At 41.3% G+C, this 15,355-nt stretch overlaps 2 protein-coding genes across 16 annotated transcripts in view; one reads left to right on the top strand and one right to left on the bottom strand.

The window, feature by feature from the left end:
- Positions 1–70: 70 nt before the first annotated feature.
- Positions 71–11,370, bottom strand: ciz1a (cdkn1a interacting zinc finger protein 1a). 3 transcript variants are annotated; one of them, XM_056403900.1, is made up of 16 exons: positions 10,902–11,370; positions 10,047–10,301; positions 8,772–8,899; positions 8,349–8,599; positions 7,174–7,291; positions 6,900–6,987; positions 6,573–6,655; positions 6,350–6,429; positions 5,975–6,181; positions 5,752–5,882; positions 5,458–5,551; positions 5,153–5,266; positions 4,891–5,043; positions 4,672–4,750; positions 4,441–4,562; positions 71–4,109 (listed from the first exon to the last, which is right to left on the bottom strand). In XM_056403900.1, the coding sequence occupies exons 2-16, from the start codon at positions 10,205–10,207 to the stop codon at positions 3,567–3,569; spliced, it is 2,352 nt and encodes a 783-aa protein (XP_056259875.1). In that variant the 5' UTR covers positions 10,208–10,301; positions 10,902–11,370; the 3' UTR covers positions 71–3,566. The 3 variants fall into 3 exon arrangements, with proteins under 3 accessions (XP_056259875.1, XP_056259873.1, XP_056259872.1); XM_056403898.1 differs by having other exon boundaries at positions 10,790–10,918; XM_056403897.1 differs by lacking the exon at positions 10,902–11,370 and adding an exon at positions 10,760–10,895.
- A 246-nt stretch (positions 11,371–11,616) lies between these two features.
- Positions 11,617–15,355, top strand: part of dnm1a (dynamin 1a) — a 54,019-nt gene continuing 50,280 nt past the window's right edge. For 5 of the 13 annotated variants that reach the window (XM_056403886.1, XM_056403890.1, XM_056403885.1 and 2 more), the window contains exon 1: positions 11,618–11,979. In XM_056403886.1, coding sequence (XP_056259861.1) covers positions 11,819–11,979 — 161 coding nt within the window. In that variant the 5' untranslated portion in view covers positions 11,618–11,818. Of the gene's footprint in view, positions 11,980–15,355 lie in introns of all 13 variants that reach the window. The other 8 variants (XM_056403883.1, XM_056403887.1, XM_056403888.1 and 5 more) reach the window with 3 other exon arrangements.

A 15,355-nucleotide genomic window follows, 5' to 3' on the forward strand; every position in this document is an offset into this window, starting at 1 on the left:
TGTGTCTGAAATAAGTGTTTGTATTATGTGTAAGTGCAAGGCAAAAAAGTTTGAAAAAATTTAGTCAGCAAAGTGTGGGAATTGTTTTAATATAAATTAAAATGACCCCCGAACAGAAAACATCCAAAAATACAATAAACTTCCAGCAATTAGAAAACAACACCTGTTTGTTCATCTCAGTTTGTCAGTAGCTGAATAAAAATACAGTAAGAAACATACAGCTTTGTTGGAAATTATCCTTTACATGTCCTTTTCTCTCTCCTGCTTCATTCCTTTTCAGAGCTGAAGATCATGTCTTGTTCCTTCAGACAGAACATGACTCAATACTAATCATGTGACAGTCACCACCATGACTACAATATTTGCTACATGCGTCAGTTAACCCTTTGTGGTCTAAAATATCCTTCTCTAATATGGAGGCTGAAATGTTTCCAGAACAATATACTACTCATGAAGAAGGAAATAATACATCCTTATATATATATATATGCGCATTATGGTGGCATGTGACTGCTGAAATGCTGGAAACAAAGTTAAACATTTGTATAACTTGTAACTGGGGTAGTCTACTGCATGTTACTGGTGCTTCACATCAAAGTTGAAGGTTTGCAAGTATACTTTGCTACATTAAATACCTACAGACACTTCATGGTTTTTCCTTGCAGATAATATTTGGACCTTTAAGGGAAGTGAGATTCCAACTGTCCAGTGCAACGCAACCAAAACATCTTCAATCAGAAAAAAAAAAAAAAACTAGAGGCGCAATCAGAGCACAGACCTCTACCTAGGCCTATGTTAAATAACATACACCAGACTTCAGAGAAAAAAAAATGCTAATTTGAAGCGAATGATCCGCTTACAATTTAATGGGTTCTTTCCTAGCCCATGCCCCATGTTCTCCATCAAGTTTGGTGCAAATTGGTTCAGTACTTGAATAAATAAACACACAAGGGTGAAAACATAACCTCCATGGTGGAAGTAAAAAATCAAAACAAGGGCAAACTGGAGGTAAATAAGCACCAACAACCACTTACTATATTTTTGTGCTGTAAATGCTTAGAGAAGCATTGCACGTCCATGGAAATATGACAGGAACAATTACTTCATTCTAAAATGTAGGCACACTTAACAAATGTCCATGGGAATGTGACACCAAATGTGATGAATTCTACGGAAATGCTTTCATCTTTATGAATTCTGAGCTAAAAGAATCCTCTAAAGTTGAAAACCGCAACATCCAGCCAGAACGAATAAAACAAAACAACCTTGCAATATTTTAAGTTTCAAGCAGCTTATGTCTTGACCGACAAGCGTTCAAATTTCAAAAATAGTAATATGCGGACAACCTTCTGTGATTGTGAAGTCCTACAGGAGCCAGGGACAGCTCATAATTTAAATTCAGGGCCCGGTTGTTAGCAGAAGCCTTTCACTTCTTGCTCCTGACATGATGATGAAGCTGTCTGCTGCTGTAGAAGCCCATTTAAGAGCTGCCTGAACATTTCAAGGATACATACTTCTCCATTTGAATGTGTGCAGCTGTAAGAGAGCTTTTAGACATTTTCTTGACAGGTGTTAACTATGACATTCAGCTCCTGTTTAGATTTCTTCAACTCTTCAAAAAAGCTTAATAAAAGAAAAAACTTCCTATTGCTGATAGCAGGCCGATAAGAATCTGTGCAGTACTATTTCAGTGAAAAGCCCACGGCTGCTGACAGCTTTTTTGTCCCCAACACAACATCAACCTGAATTTAAAATGTCTAAAATAAAAAAGGGATGATAAAACACCCTGAACAAAGCTACAATCAGTTTCAAGGTTCAGCGTTTCTCAACACTCAAGTCAAAAGTACCATTTTAACACTTTTTTTAATCAAAAGCTGTCAACTGCTCAAACACTTAATTTAGTTACATTCTACATTTCAGCTTGCTAAAAGCGTGTGCTATGCGGTTAATAATGTGGAAAATGTCTCCACCATCAGTACGGTCTTCTAAACTTGTAGGTTATTATAAGTTAACAATCATTCATCTAGCGAGCTAGACAATTTCCAGAAAACTTAAGTCGAGGACAGCAGGGTGGGAAATTAACATTGAGCCGGACAGAGAGACTGCTGGATAGAAAGTCTTGCAGGGATTGTAATATTTATGGGGCAACCCGAAAAGTGTTCTCAAGTGTTTAAAAAATGAATGTCACACTATACCTTTAGAATTCTGTATATTGGCCTTTAGCTTCTATGATTTTAAAATCAGTCAGTGTGTCCCAATTCCATACTTTTGTATCCAGTAACCAGTGTTCAAATAAGACTTCAGCTTTGCTTTGTACATCTGAGATGTACAGTTGAGGCTGATGGAAATGTCATTAGGTTTTCAAGTATTTAGTCAAAAACAAATGTTTGACCTGATGATGGCACTAGATGAAAAATAAGGCATTTTACATTTTATCCTGAGGGGGTCATTAATGTATGTATCAAATTTCAGAAGTTGTTGGGACATTTCACTAAAAGCCAAAAAATGTGAACCTCATGGTCAAACCCAAGGAGAAGTCATTCATTCTAGAGGAATTATCCTCAGGGAACCATGAATGTCTCTATAAATTCATGCTGTAGCCGTGATATTTAACTGGATGAGTGAGAATGCTGGCAGTAGAGGACAAGTCAGAGGATAATCAAAGTTAGTAGGATTCATCCCCTGAGGATCTTAAATGTGTGTGCAAAATTTCATGGCTATCCATCTAACAGTCATAGTAGTCCAGCTGAAATATCCCTAGCGCAACATCACTCGCATGGCTAAAAAAATAAAACATCCTTATATGTAACTGTTTTACACAATACGTCGGCCATTGCAAGTCAGTCTAACTGCGACTTTGAAATGACATTACCAATTAAACACCACAATGTTTGACAGAATTTTTTGTTACCTGGGTCGTTCAAAAAGCTATTTCATCTGCAACTTTGTTTTTATCCACAACCTGCTTTTATGTTTTGCAGTTGTGGCAGAATAGTGCCCATCAAAATTCAGCTGTATACTTTTCCTGTGTGAACACACCTCATGCTTAAAACCTGCTTAATATTAGAATGTAGTATAGACACAGCAAAATATTATGTGTCCATGTACTGGGTTTTCTAGTGGTTATCCAAAATAAGGAGCTTCTCCTTATTTAACAAATGAAGTTAGCAACATAAAAACAGTTTTTGTGCGAGTACTGAACGAGGTTGTTTGAACTTGATGTCTATACTTCATAATTATCTGAAGCTGCTGTAATTTAATGGTGTGGCTGAGGACCTACTCAAGAATATAATTGTCCAACTGGGAGCCAATATTAAGAGGCACAACCACCATCAATGCATTTGATAACTGTCACTGTGTTAATTTCCCACCCTGGGAGAGCAATTCACATGACAAGTCATGTTCCACCATAACCAGTGTGTGTTTAATTCAGACTTTCCAGCATGGAGAGAGGCTGGTCTCTTCATTTCTTGGTCGCTATTTGATGAAAGCACCTCTTCACATACCGATACGTCCTGTGCTAAGGTTGTGCCAGGTTTCCTGTCTTTCCACATCACAAGTGTGACTCAGCGCCTGTTCGTGGCCCTCCCTGACCTGCGTTTGGGCGTGGTTTTTGCCTTCCCTGTGCTGTTCTTTTTCCCTGGGACAGCAGGAGCTTCCTTCTCCTCCTCCTCTTCATTGGCATCCTCAACAGCAGCTGCGGGTTCGGAGTCTGGCTCCTCTCTGCTGCCAGCAGGCAGCTCAGCAGGAGTCTCCTGAGCTACAGATGCCTGGGATGTGGTCTCTTCCTCTTTGCTGTGGAGGCTGAGGTCTTGGTCTGTGCTGTCAGTGCAGGTCGCTGAGGAGGTGGTGAAGTCCTGTGAGGTCGGGTCGGGTTCTGATTCTTTCTCTTGTTGCTGGTTTTCTGTCTGCATTTGCAGTCGGGTGAGTGTAATGATGGGCTGCAAGGAGTTCAGGTTTGTCACTAAACCAGTGTCATCAGAGAGGGCATTTTCATCTGACCAGTCTGTGGTGGTTTCTGTTACAGGCCTGAGGCTGTCTGAAGCTAGGAGAGACTCTCTGGAAGATTCAACGGCTTCACCCTTTTGACTGTACAGCACTCTGTACCTCTGAAAAAAGAAAGCAGAAAAATACTGCAATTAGTCAATGGGAATTCCTCAATACAATTTGCCTGTAGATTATTGCACACTAGCACTTAAAGAGCTTAAATATACTTGGATATATACTTGGAATGATGTTTGGGTTAGACAATCAATGAAACAAAAGACATACATCTCATAAATGCTGGACACAAATGATAACAAATACTAATAATGTAATTAACTTTAAGAAGAATTGTAGTGGAACAACAATTTTCATTTGGGCCACAGATAATCAGTTTTATCAGGTATCACCTATTTAGTAGTGGAAACAAGGTTGATGAAGTCATTAAAAACCAACCTTGAGGTTCTCGAAGTGCGTCAGTGATTTGCAGTGGGTATGTAGGGCAGAAGATTCAAAGTGGTAAAACTTGTTGCAGAGCCTGCAGATAAAACCTGCAACTGGAACAAAGAAACTGGACCCTGCAGTAAAGGAAATCAGAGAGTGAATTTCACTCAAATGATAAGTAAAAGAAAACACAGGGAAACACTGTTTCATGAAGTGAAGAACCTGGAGTTAGTCATCACTCACCGTAGACTGTGTCAGGGTCATACTGCTCATCACTGGCCATTTTCTTAAGAGTCACTTCTTTAAGGGAGGACCAGCCATCCTGCACCAGGCCACCACAGACACAGCAAACATGTTAAATGCACCGATTGTGATGTACAAACAGTTTTATTTCAGAACTTATCTCAAAGGGAGGGGGGGGGGGGGGGGGGGGGGAAGACAAACAACAACAAATTAAATTACCTGTTTCTCTGAGCAGTCTTGGTCTTCCTCATTCCTCTGTCTTTCCTCTCCCTCCTCCACCTCACTTCCCTCCTCCTCCTCGTCCAACGAAAAGCCATCTGTGTCCATGGCAGTCAGCTTGGCCAAGGCCTCACAACCCTCCTTTTCCTGAAGCTGAGAAACAGTGACATAAATTGGTGAGGTGCAACAGTATAGCAAAGTCAACATTTGCGTTCATCTTCAAAATACTTGCTAATATCTTAAGGAATATATACACAGATACCTTCTCCATTTTTTGTCTGTGCTCCTGGGACTGCAAGTGCTCCACAAAAATCTGGGAGGTCCTGAAGTGTTTCTTGCAGATTGTGCAGGAGGAAATGGCTGCTCTGCTGGCAAGCTGAGGAGAGGAGGAGAGATGGAGAGATGGAGAGATTGGGGCACCAGATCAGACAAGCTGTATTAACTTATATATATATATATATATATATATATATATATAATTAACTTATTATTCATTTCATACTATTTCTTGAACTCAGCAATTACATTATATAAATGTGCTTATCTATAAAGTGAGCAGCTGATTACTTTGTGCTCCTCTGTGCGCCTGTGGTCCATGATGCTACTGGTGAAGTGGGTGTGACAGGTGGCACACCAACGCTGCACGTCTGCTTTTTTCTCTCTGAAAAGAACACAGACAAGTATTATAAAGATCATTTTCTCTTTTTAAAAACACTTTCCCACATTAAACTCAAAATGGCTCACTGGAAAAAATGCAAGTTAACCTGTTTATGGCTGAAATAAAAAGCTGAAAAATCATCTTGCTGAAAATCAGAATACAAAACACAAGCCAAATGCATATTTGTGCATTTAAAAACTGACCCATCTTTGTTTGCTCCCTGTAGAGACTCCTGCACTCGTGGCAGCAGCGTGACCAGACAGGCGTTGCTCATGTGTTGGATCTCCATCATCCTCTGCTGGTGGGAAATGCTGTTCATATGACTCCTGAAGTTCTACAAAAAAAAAAAAAAACAACACAAAAGCAATAAATTAAAAAGAAGAGAAAGGTAAAACACAATCGTTGTAAAACTCATGTTCAACCCACTTGCTGGTTGTGGCAGGTAATGCTGCAGAGGTAGCAGTAGAACTTGGTGGCGCCCTCCGCTACACCTTCGTCCCCTTCATCCTGGTTGCCTGGTGAATCCAAGGAGGCATCTTTTCCCTGTGGAGTCTCCTCTGGGAGTAAACTAACCTGCTGGTCATCCTCACTCAGCCTGCCAGAAGGTGATGGGGCAGACAAACAGCTGTGCACCTACAGAGAGGTTTCATAAAACAGATGTAAACCTACAGTCAGTGTCATGCATTCATTTAACTGAGGTATGACAGACATGTTGAAGAATATGATTAATACTTGTTTGTTCTTTAAGTGTCAATTATTTTGTCTATATCCTGATCATAGCAAATAAAAACCTCCTCCTACCTCATCAGCTCTGCTCTCCTCCAGTGCCTCAATAACATCTGATTCCCCCGTAGAGCCTCCTTCTTCCAGAGTGATGGCATCTGGCAAAAGATTTGAGGCCAAGAAAAACATTTGTTCATCACAACTGACATTAACTTCACTACCTTTAAATGAAATCAGGGCTTAATATCGAAAGTATCTGAAACAATGTGCTCTCCAAACCTGAGGTTTTAGTGTGTTTTACCTTCAGGATGGCTCTCTGTGTTGCTGTTGCACTCTGAAGAAAGAACTTCCCCATCTGTATCTGGAATAATGATACTTTCTGACCTGAGGGAAAGAACAACAAAGTTGAAGGCTAGTTATCAAACAGAGAACATTTCTGCTTAACAAGGTTTCCAAGCCAGAACAGTTCTATTTTTTTCTTCATAATTGGAAAACACTGTAAAGCACTGTGCTCAACTTCTACCTTTTGGTCAGGTACCTTTCTTCCTTCTAGAGGTAAGACGTTAAACCCTGATGGTGGGATTAGATTTTCTAGAACCACAGCAATAAAAACAAATAGTTTCCCTACTCCTCTGTCCTCTGCTTTTTCACAGCAGGTTCTTCAAGCTGCTCTTCCAAGATCTGTGTGGGTCCATCCACTCCTCCCACTGCACCATCTGTGGGTATAAAATGCAAAACCAAAGTTGGAAACTAAGAATAAAAACATTACCTACAAGCAAATGTATACCATTAGTATTCTCTAGTACTTTTGTAGTTTGTGGAGGCATGGACACTAGTTTAAAATCACATATGATATTCAAGTCATGCTATACACCTTAACATCTTCTGCACGTCATCTGTACCTGTTTCAGATTTGTCATCGGGTTCATTGGTACTGCTAGCTGTGGGCTGGTTGTCTGTGCTGCCCGTTGCCATCTGCTCGCTGTCTCGCTTCCTGTCTGGCTGGCGAGCTGTGGTGTCCTTTACACAGACAAAGATAACAGGATTTCAAATATACTGAATAAAAAGAGGCTTGACTTTAACCTAAAGTTAGCATCAACACTGGCCACAACTGACATGGCTACACCTTTAAGTTTGAGACAGAGATGCAGCTAAGAGATATTAACAAAAGCACAAATAAAAGATGATTTTAATAGATCTGGATGCAACTCATTTTGACTGTGCATCTAAAAGCAAAATTACCTTTATTATTCGGTTCAAATAGAGTAAAATATAACATATTATTGCAAATGTGACTTAAGCAATGTTGAGCTCCTTTTTAAATTTCTGAGGTCTGAGTCCTTTTATGATCAACAACTGCTCTGAGGAATCCAAAACCAACAATTCATTTTTCCTGCTATTGAAAAGATATTTCATCTACTATTTACTCTTCTGGTTAATCAATCATTCTATAGAATGTCAGAAAAAAGTGAAAAAAAGTTAATCTCATTTAACATTTAAATTGCAATAAAATTCCTAGTTTTGTCCACACAACTGTCCAAAAACTAAATATATTCAGTATAATATCATATCGGACTAGAAAATGTAGCAAGCATCACATCTGAAATTGAATTTTGGGAATTTCTGCTATAAAAGTAACTTCAATGATTAATTGATTATCAGAATTGTGTCTCTTAATTCTTTGTCAATTATTTAATTGATTAATCGAGTAATTGTTTGAGCTCTAAAATCAAGTATTGCATTTGTAGCTTCAGCTCTATTCCACCAAACTCCATTGTCCTCCAAAAACTATCAAAAATATATATTGAAGAGTCGTGTTTTTGCTTTCAGGTTATCTGTTCCTTCAACATAATGAAAGCTTGTGCTGAAATTGGAAAGCACAAAGGTAAACCCTAATTGCCTTTGAATGGGCTATAATCAAATTAAAATCACGATAAGAACATTTCCACTGCCTGTGATTGATTGAGTCATTAAATCTTGATGCATTTAAGATTCACACAATGCTAATGGAGTGTATTAGCTGTGCTGAAATCCTACACAGTGATTATAATTATTATAATGGTGCTGTTGTAATTACTGTGGTGGTGGATGAAGACGAGGAGGAGGAGGTGGAAGGGGCTATGGTGGTCGTGGTGGTGGTGGCGGTGGCAGTGTTACTGTTGTTGTAGTAGCGAGCGTGTGGGTGGAAGGCTCGTGCAGCTGGGAAACCCATGATGGGGGACTTGATAGCCATGCCCATGGGAACCGGGCCGAGCAGAGACGACCTGGCCCCAGCTGTGAAGAACTGACGGAACTGCTGGCCACCCATCCCAAAGTTCCGCATGTTACCTGGATGAAATAAAAGCATGAAAGGAGTTTTAGACTTCTTCATGCTTTTCAACATATCATCTATGAAAATGTCAAATAAAAATTCGAATGCTGTTTCTGATTATCAGCTACTATATGCAGGATGGGGGCTTTGCCAGATACTGCCGTCTTTAAACTCTAATCCCAACTGTACCCTGCATCTGCTGCATCAGTAAGGCCCCCTGCAGCATGGGATTGGGGGCGATGAGGGTAGTCTGGGTCGTCTGGCACAGGTTGACCATTCTGGGAGGAGGTGCTGTCTGGGGAGGCACAGGAATGGCTCTGTATAGCAAATGCACAAGAGAAAATAAACATGCAGCATTATTTCAACTGATGCAAAGTTATGTAAATCTGTAGGAAAAGAGGTGCAGAGTCTCAGCCAAAAGATCAATTCCTGTCCACAACCAGAGCAGAGTAGTCACCTTCTGACTAATCTAGAAATTTATTTAACACACACCCATATTATTTGACAATTAGCGAACATCCTGATGTAGAAATTAAAATTTGATGACATGGACAACTGCACACAAATGTTCTCTCCAAATGCAAGCTGTCTGTGTGATTATTTCACAATCATGATGATTATTTATGCATACCTTATTTTCCCTCAAGCTATGTTCTGACCCAGTCAAGCGTGTAGTGGCTCTGGTACAGACTAGCTTTTATGAGAAGTAATTTTCCTTCCATATCAGCTTTGGCATAGAGTCCATTTTAAGTTTTCATTTTTTATAGCACATAATTGCATTGCATAACACAATAAGTTTCGCAAACAAGTGCTTAAAACCAGTAGGCAGTAAGTCTCACAAGTATAACCCTATAGAAAGATAATATTAAATCAAATTAATAAGAACATTAGATTTGCATAAAAGCTTTCTCATGTTGTATGATATATAGCAAAAGTAAATAGAAGGGGAATGAACACACATCAGGGAAGTAGCAATGAATGACAAAGAAAACAGGTGAAGTTTGGGGTTTTGGTGGGATCATCCACAGAATAAACAAGAGGCCTGCATCCTGGGTTTGTATGACGATTAAAGACGCAGAATCAAACGCTGATAGGTAACATGGCACAAGCCCACAGGGTACTTTGTATCACAAATCAGGTTGTGTGCTGTTGCCAGGAGGCCATAATAGAGGTGATGTGATCATACTTTATGGTCGAGAGTCAGTAATCTTGCAACATTGTTTTATATAACCTGCAGTTTATCAATATTACTCTTGCAAGCCAGATAACAGAGCATCGCAATAGTCCAACTTTTGGACAAATATCACTAATACTAAATTAAAATGCTGCATGATTATGAATTTGCAGCCACCCCGAATCGTACAGTCTGGTATGTGTTGTGACAGGGCTTCCAGCTCAGCCAGCAGCCACACGTTTCACCTAGGAGGCCCTGCCTCATCCCCGGTCTCGAGTTCACTTGCTTACCGCGGTGTCTGGTGGTGGTGATGGGCGACATGATGCCCCGGAGGTGGCTGCGGTGGAGGAGGCGGAGGCTGCTGCTGGAAAAGTTGTTGTAGCTGCCGCAGGTGCTGGTGAAACTGCTGCTGTTGCTGCTGCTGCTGCTGATGGATGTGTGGATTGAACATTGCGGGCTTTAATTTCCGCTGTTACACTCCCGAGTTGACAGACCCGCAGCTGCGAGGTTGCAGTGTTTTGACACCTCTCGAAAATATAATATCCCTGGATCAGAAGAAGAAAAAGATGATGTGTACGTGTGCCCTGCTGTGAGAACAACTCTTTGTTGTAAAGACACATTCAACACCAGTGCCGCCCCCCACACAACAGGTCGCTCTCATATTTCGTGATGACAACTAGCTAGTGTTAGCTAGTAAGCTAACAACAATTTGCTGTTGTTTTGGTTTAAATACTTCTTTCTGTACTCGGTTAACCAACTTTAGGAAGAGAACAGCATGTTACCCATTAGTTTTTGTTTTGTTTTTGGCACGTCCTTCCAAAATTGGCAAAAGGAGAAACACTGAATTTATCAATAAATAAGCTACACCTGCCATGAAATGAACGCAGCTAGCCCACCGCTCAGCAACTGAACCCATCTTAGCTTAGCTTAGCATAGCTTTGAACTAGCAGGCTAACTCGTAGATAAACCAGCTGCGCGTCCTTGGCTACTCTCTACATTTTACCTTAGGCGTCCGACAGCAGTTACGACTTACTTCTCAAAGAGAAGTGCGGCAATGACTGTTGATTATCCAGCTATGGGCATGGCACAGGGTTAAATAGTTGCTCTCAGTCCCGGTGCAACTTGCATAAAGCAGAAATACTAACCAGCCTTTCCAGTGTAGTAACCTGTCGCCCTCTGGAGGTTGTCTGGAGAAAACGCTTCATAATATATGGCTATGTGAATAATATATTTTTTATATTTATTGAAAACTAAGAGTTTCCAAAGTGTGTTAAATGGAGGTTCACAGTCCACTAGATCTAAAGTAATGTCTTCAAATTTGACGACCAATGGTCAAACCGTAAATCTATAAATTCTTCACAAAAATAGCTACCAATTATTTTTCCGTTCTGATCAGTTCAACTAATGGATTAATCAACTAATGATTGCAGGTCTACTTGCGATCAACATAAATATCGGACAATTGCAAGAAGAAGTTGTATAGAGTGCCCCCTGGCCTCTGTCCATGGTGCTAACATGGTCCATGTTCAGCACCGTTGACAGAAGTGTAGGTTACATCATACAAAATTGTTTGTTTGGGCAATAACATCAAAAACTGGATGCAAGACTTTCCATCCACAACTTTTGAAACCCATTTCACGCCAACAAGATTAATCTTTGGAGTCTCTTCAAAACAATAACTTCCTGTACTGAAAGCAGCACATTTTGACAGGCAACACAGTGAAAGTGCACCAGTGTCACCACCCAGCGGTGTGCGTGGAGAACTGCAGGGATCTCTCCTGAGGAAAATACAAGAGATCATCCTCATCCTCCTCCCCCCCTGCTGCGGTGCTTGGTTGAGAGGAGTGTACATGTTCGGTGGTGGAGGGAGAGAGTCCAAGCTGAGGTGATTGACACACCGAGGAGGCGCAGTCAATGAGGGAGCAAACCGAAAAGTAAACCGGTGTGAGTCCAAGACGCCCTCTGAACGCGAGGGTGGCGAGGAGGGACGAAGAGAAATATATAAGACACAAATCCCTCCCTGCGCTGACTAGGAAGATAGGCGTCCGATTGCACCGCAAAGATGGGCAACCGGGGAATGGAGGATTTGATTCCTCTGGTGAACCGTATGCAGGATGCCTTCTCCTCCATCGGCCAGAACGCAAACCTGGACCTGCCGCAGATCGCCGTGGTGGGCGGCCAGAGTGCGGGGAAGAGCTCGGTGCTGGAGAACTTCGTGGGCAAGTAAGTAGCTTTTCCAGGCTGCGATGCGTGTTGATGCGCCCCGGTGCACCACGCAAGCGGCTCCGCAGTAGATTTTCGCTTTACACTTTACGCATCTCAGTCCCCATCCCCCTTCTCATGCAGGTTTAAATCCAGCACTCAGGCTTCACTGAGATCCTACGATTGTTACTGAGCCCTCTAAATATTGCACATTTCACCGTTTGGATTTTTTTTTTATCTCCTTGCTTCCATGCAGCACCAAGGCAAGAAGATTATTTTGTTAGGCCTACATAAATCCCTGGTTAAGTTTATCTGCTAACTACTACATGATGCATTCATGGAACCATAAATTCCTGTTAAATAACACTTCTGTTTATGAGGGCTATAAGGAAAGATGAGTCATTTTCCAAACTTCCTGATTTTAGTGTCAAAGTGACTCCAAGTTGTACATTATTTAATCCTATGACAACTGTCACAGAGGCAGGTTCAGTTTGGATACAGACTTCCTGTAAAGCAGATACAGTTACAAGCATCTTGCTGGATGTGTTGTTGTTTCTGTGGCAGGGCCACAATTTTGTTGTCCATAGGCTATTTTATCCCCACCAGGCAAGGGTGCAAATTGATGCTCGCTATGTGTGTGTGAGGACGTTTCAGCCTTGCAAACATGCACAGCTTTCTGGCTGTCAGAGCTGCTGCTGCTGCTGCTGCTGCTGCTGATGATGATGATGATATAAAACGAAGCCAGGGGAACAAATCTGATCTGTTATGCTGCAGTATGACCTTGCAGAGAGAGAGGGGGAGAGAGAGAGAGAGAGAGAGAGAGAGAGAGAGATAGCGAGAGAGTCTACCTGAGCTTTGAGCCCTTCCAGCTCAGCTCCATCTGTCTGCCAGTGCTTATGCTGTAAATTAAGCTTACCTCATGTAGGCAACAGCATGGGTGTCACTTTGCTAACTGTCCGTCAGCCCTGCTTGTTTGTATTTCATTTGATCAGAAGTTCTTTTTTTGTGTGTGGTTTTGTAGACTTTAATTCCTTTGGATACTGTGCACATGAGTATGTGATTCAGCAGTATTTCCTGCTTAAGCAAGGTCAGAGTGTATGCATACTGTGGCTCCAGGCCAGCCCCCCCCCCCCCCCCCACACACACACACACACACACACATACACACACACACACACACACACACACACACACACACACACACACACACACACACACACACACATACACACACACGCACACACACGCACACACACGCACACACACACACACTGATCAAGGGCTGGGTATTCCAAGATGAAATGTCATTCATTCCACTGGACAGACAGAGATCCATCAGTGCAACAGCTTAATTGAGATTTTGAAGTGATTCATCACTTTCTGGCAGCTGTAATTGGGCATGAACACATCTGGCATTGTAATCTCTTTCGGTTGACACCTTCATTATCTTCTCTTACATTTGTTTAGCAGCTGAGACAGATAGTTCACCACACGGCCAGAGTGCTAACCCCCATCTTAACAGGTAGTAAGTCAGGCAGGCCTACTGCTTACATCTGAGGCTAATCTACACATGATGCTTCTTGTGGAAGGAGCAGGTTTTGTGGTGAAAGATGTAGCCTACAAGTGCAACTTGGGGGATTTAAAAGAAACTGATTTAGCCTTGCACTATTGTTTGTCATATTCACAGTGGATAGCATAAAAAGGTTTAAAAGTTGATGCAGCACAACCATAAATAGCTTTTTCTTTTTCCTTCCTTGTCAAAACCTTGTGCCTAGGTTACCAAGAACGCAACTCAAACAGCCACAAAAGGCTTCATATAGCTAGCCCAAGCTTCTGCTTCTCATGTATTAACATTTAATGTATTAGCATACATTGTGAATATATGCTAATACATGGGAGAGCTCTATTCAACTTTTCTGCATATGCAGTAGCTCTCCAGAAGAGTTTCCCTTAAACTCCATATCAGCACTTGAATAATCTCCAATATAAAAACTACGCACCCTGAACCTGAAATGATTTTTTCTTACCATTGTAGCCTATAGTACTTTATTTAATACTTTTTCTCTCGAATAGAGGAATCAATAGACATTTTTATGAGCGTAACTCCAAAAGCAGTGTTTTGATATTAGCTTATTATTTCTTCTGTCACAGCTTGGTTAGCTTGGCCTTGTTTTAATATCAGTTAGCTAAATTTCAAGAGTTTTTCTTCCCCCAGCTACCCAGCTGTAGTCATAGCAACAGCTTCTGTCTAATTACACTGCCTCACCCGGGGGACCAGTGGTTCAGACGAAGGGAAAATGAAAGCATTACAAGGGAATGTTATCCTGTGTTTAAATGTGCAGCAGATTGGCTGCGTTCTTGTTTGCACGTGTCAGTGAGGCCTGCAGTCTTTGCCATTTTGCAGCAGTGAACAAATTGCAGATACTGTCATGCGTTAATGTATGCACTAGTCCAGCTGCAGTGACGTCGCTCAGGTCTTCCTATCCTCCTCCTCCTCATCCAACCTTCCACCCCCACCCACCCCAGTGGCCCATTTTGTTTGTGTCATAGGTCCAAACCAACACACACAATAACCACAATACGCCATGTGTTTACATGTTACAATGCTTCTTTTCTCCGTCTCTGTCTTCCCTTCCCTGTGTCTTATTGAGACATTAACATTGCAGCTTCTCAGAAAGTCATTTAACGTCTTTTTGTATGAGTGGTAATCTTTTTTGGCTGTCATCAAGCAGTGACATGGTTGATTTTGGCAGCAACAAACAAGGACTGATTATTTTCTCTCTCTCAGCTCTGATCCTGGCTTTGTTCTCCCTCCGTCTGGTTTTGCAGCTTACGGTCAGCACAAAAAATCAATACCACAGTATAGGAGACTTATAAAAGGCAGACAGACATTTACATTAATTATTTCACAGGCATATATGCTGTTTAAAACATGCCCCGGGTCACCTGTCTACAGAGCATGAGTGGAAAATGGAGACATACTCTATAAGTTCTTTCTGTCTTTCTTCCTTTTAAAACTTGTGATAATTATCAAACGAAAAAGAAAAGAATTTCAACCGAAAGGATCAGCTACAGGATCGATACAAACCTTGCTGAGGCAATTTAATGTACATCTAGACGATGTTCCTCCTGATGGTTAACCATGACACCTTTCCTCTCAGTTGGATTAGATTTTGATTGTGATGCTGTTGCATGCCTGTCAGGTGTGACTCAGGGACAAGGACGGCTAACCTCTAAGTGATGGAGACGCTGTTGAGATATGCCGTGCTAATGGCATGAGAGAACATTTGAGGACACTAATCAAAATGATCGTTTCCTCTTCACCATCTGTCCTTCAGTGTTTTGTTTTTTTGGTTTTTTTTATCTAGCTTTTATAATTTGTCCTTCTTGCAGAGAG

This window comes from Seriola aureovittata, chromosome 18 (assembly GCF_021018895.1).
Source record: "Seriola aureovittata isolate HTS-2021-v1 ecotype China chromosome 18, ASM2101889v1, whole genome shotgun sequence".
In the NCBI taxonomy this organism is placed as follows: domain Eukaryota; kingdom Metazoa; phylum Chordata; class Actinopteri; order Carangiformes; family Carangidae; genus Seriola; species Seriola aureovittata.

Bases quoted from the DNA above. Each gene is read 5' to 3' on its own strand.
- ciz1a (XM_056403900.1), bottom strand. From the start codon at position 10,207: ATGTTCAATCCACACATCCATCAGCAGCAGCAGCAGCAACAGCAGCAG. The intron at 6,182-6,349 runs GTAGGAGGAGGT...ACCTCTCTGTAG, and splicing joins AGGAGAGCAGAGCTGATGAG to GTGCACAGCTGTTTGTCTGC. The intron at 4,110-4,440 runs GTTGGTTTTTAA...TTCTTTTTTCAG, and splicing joins CGCACTTCGAGAACCTCAAG to AGGTACAGAGTGCTGTACAG.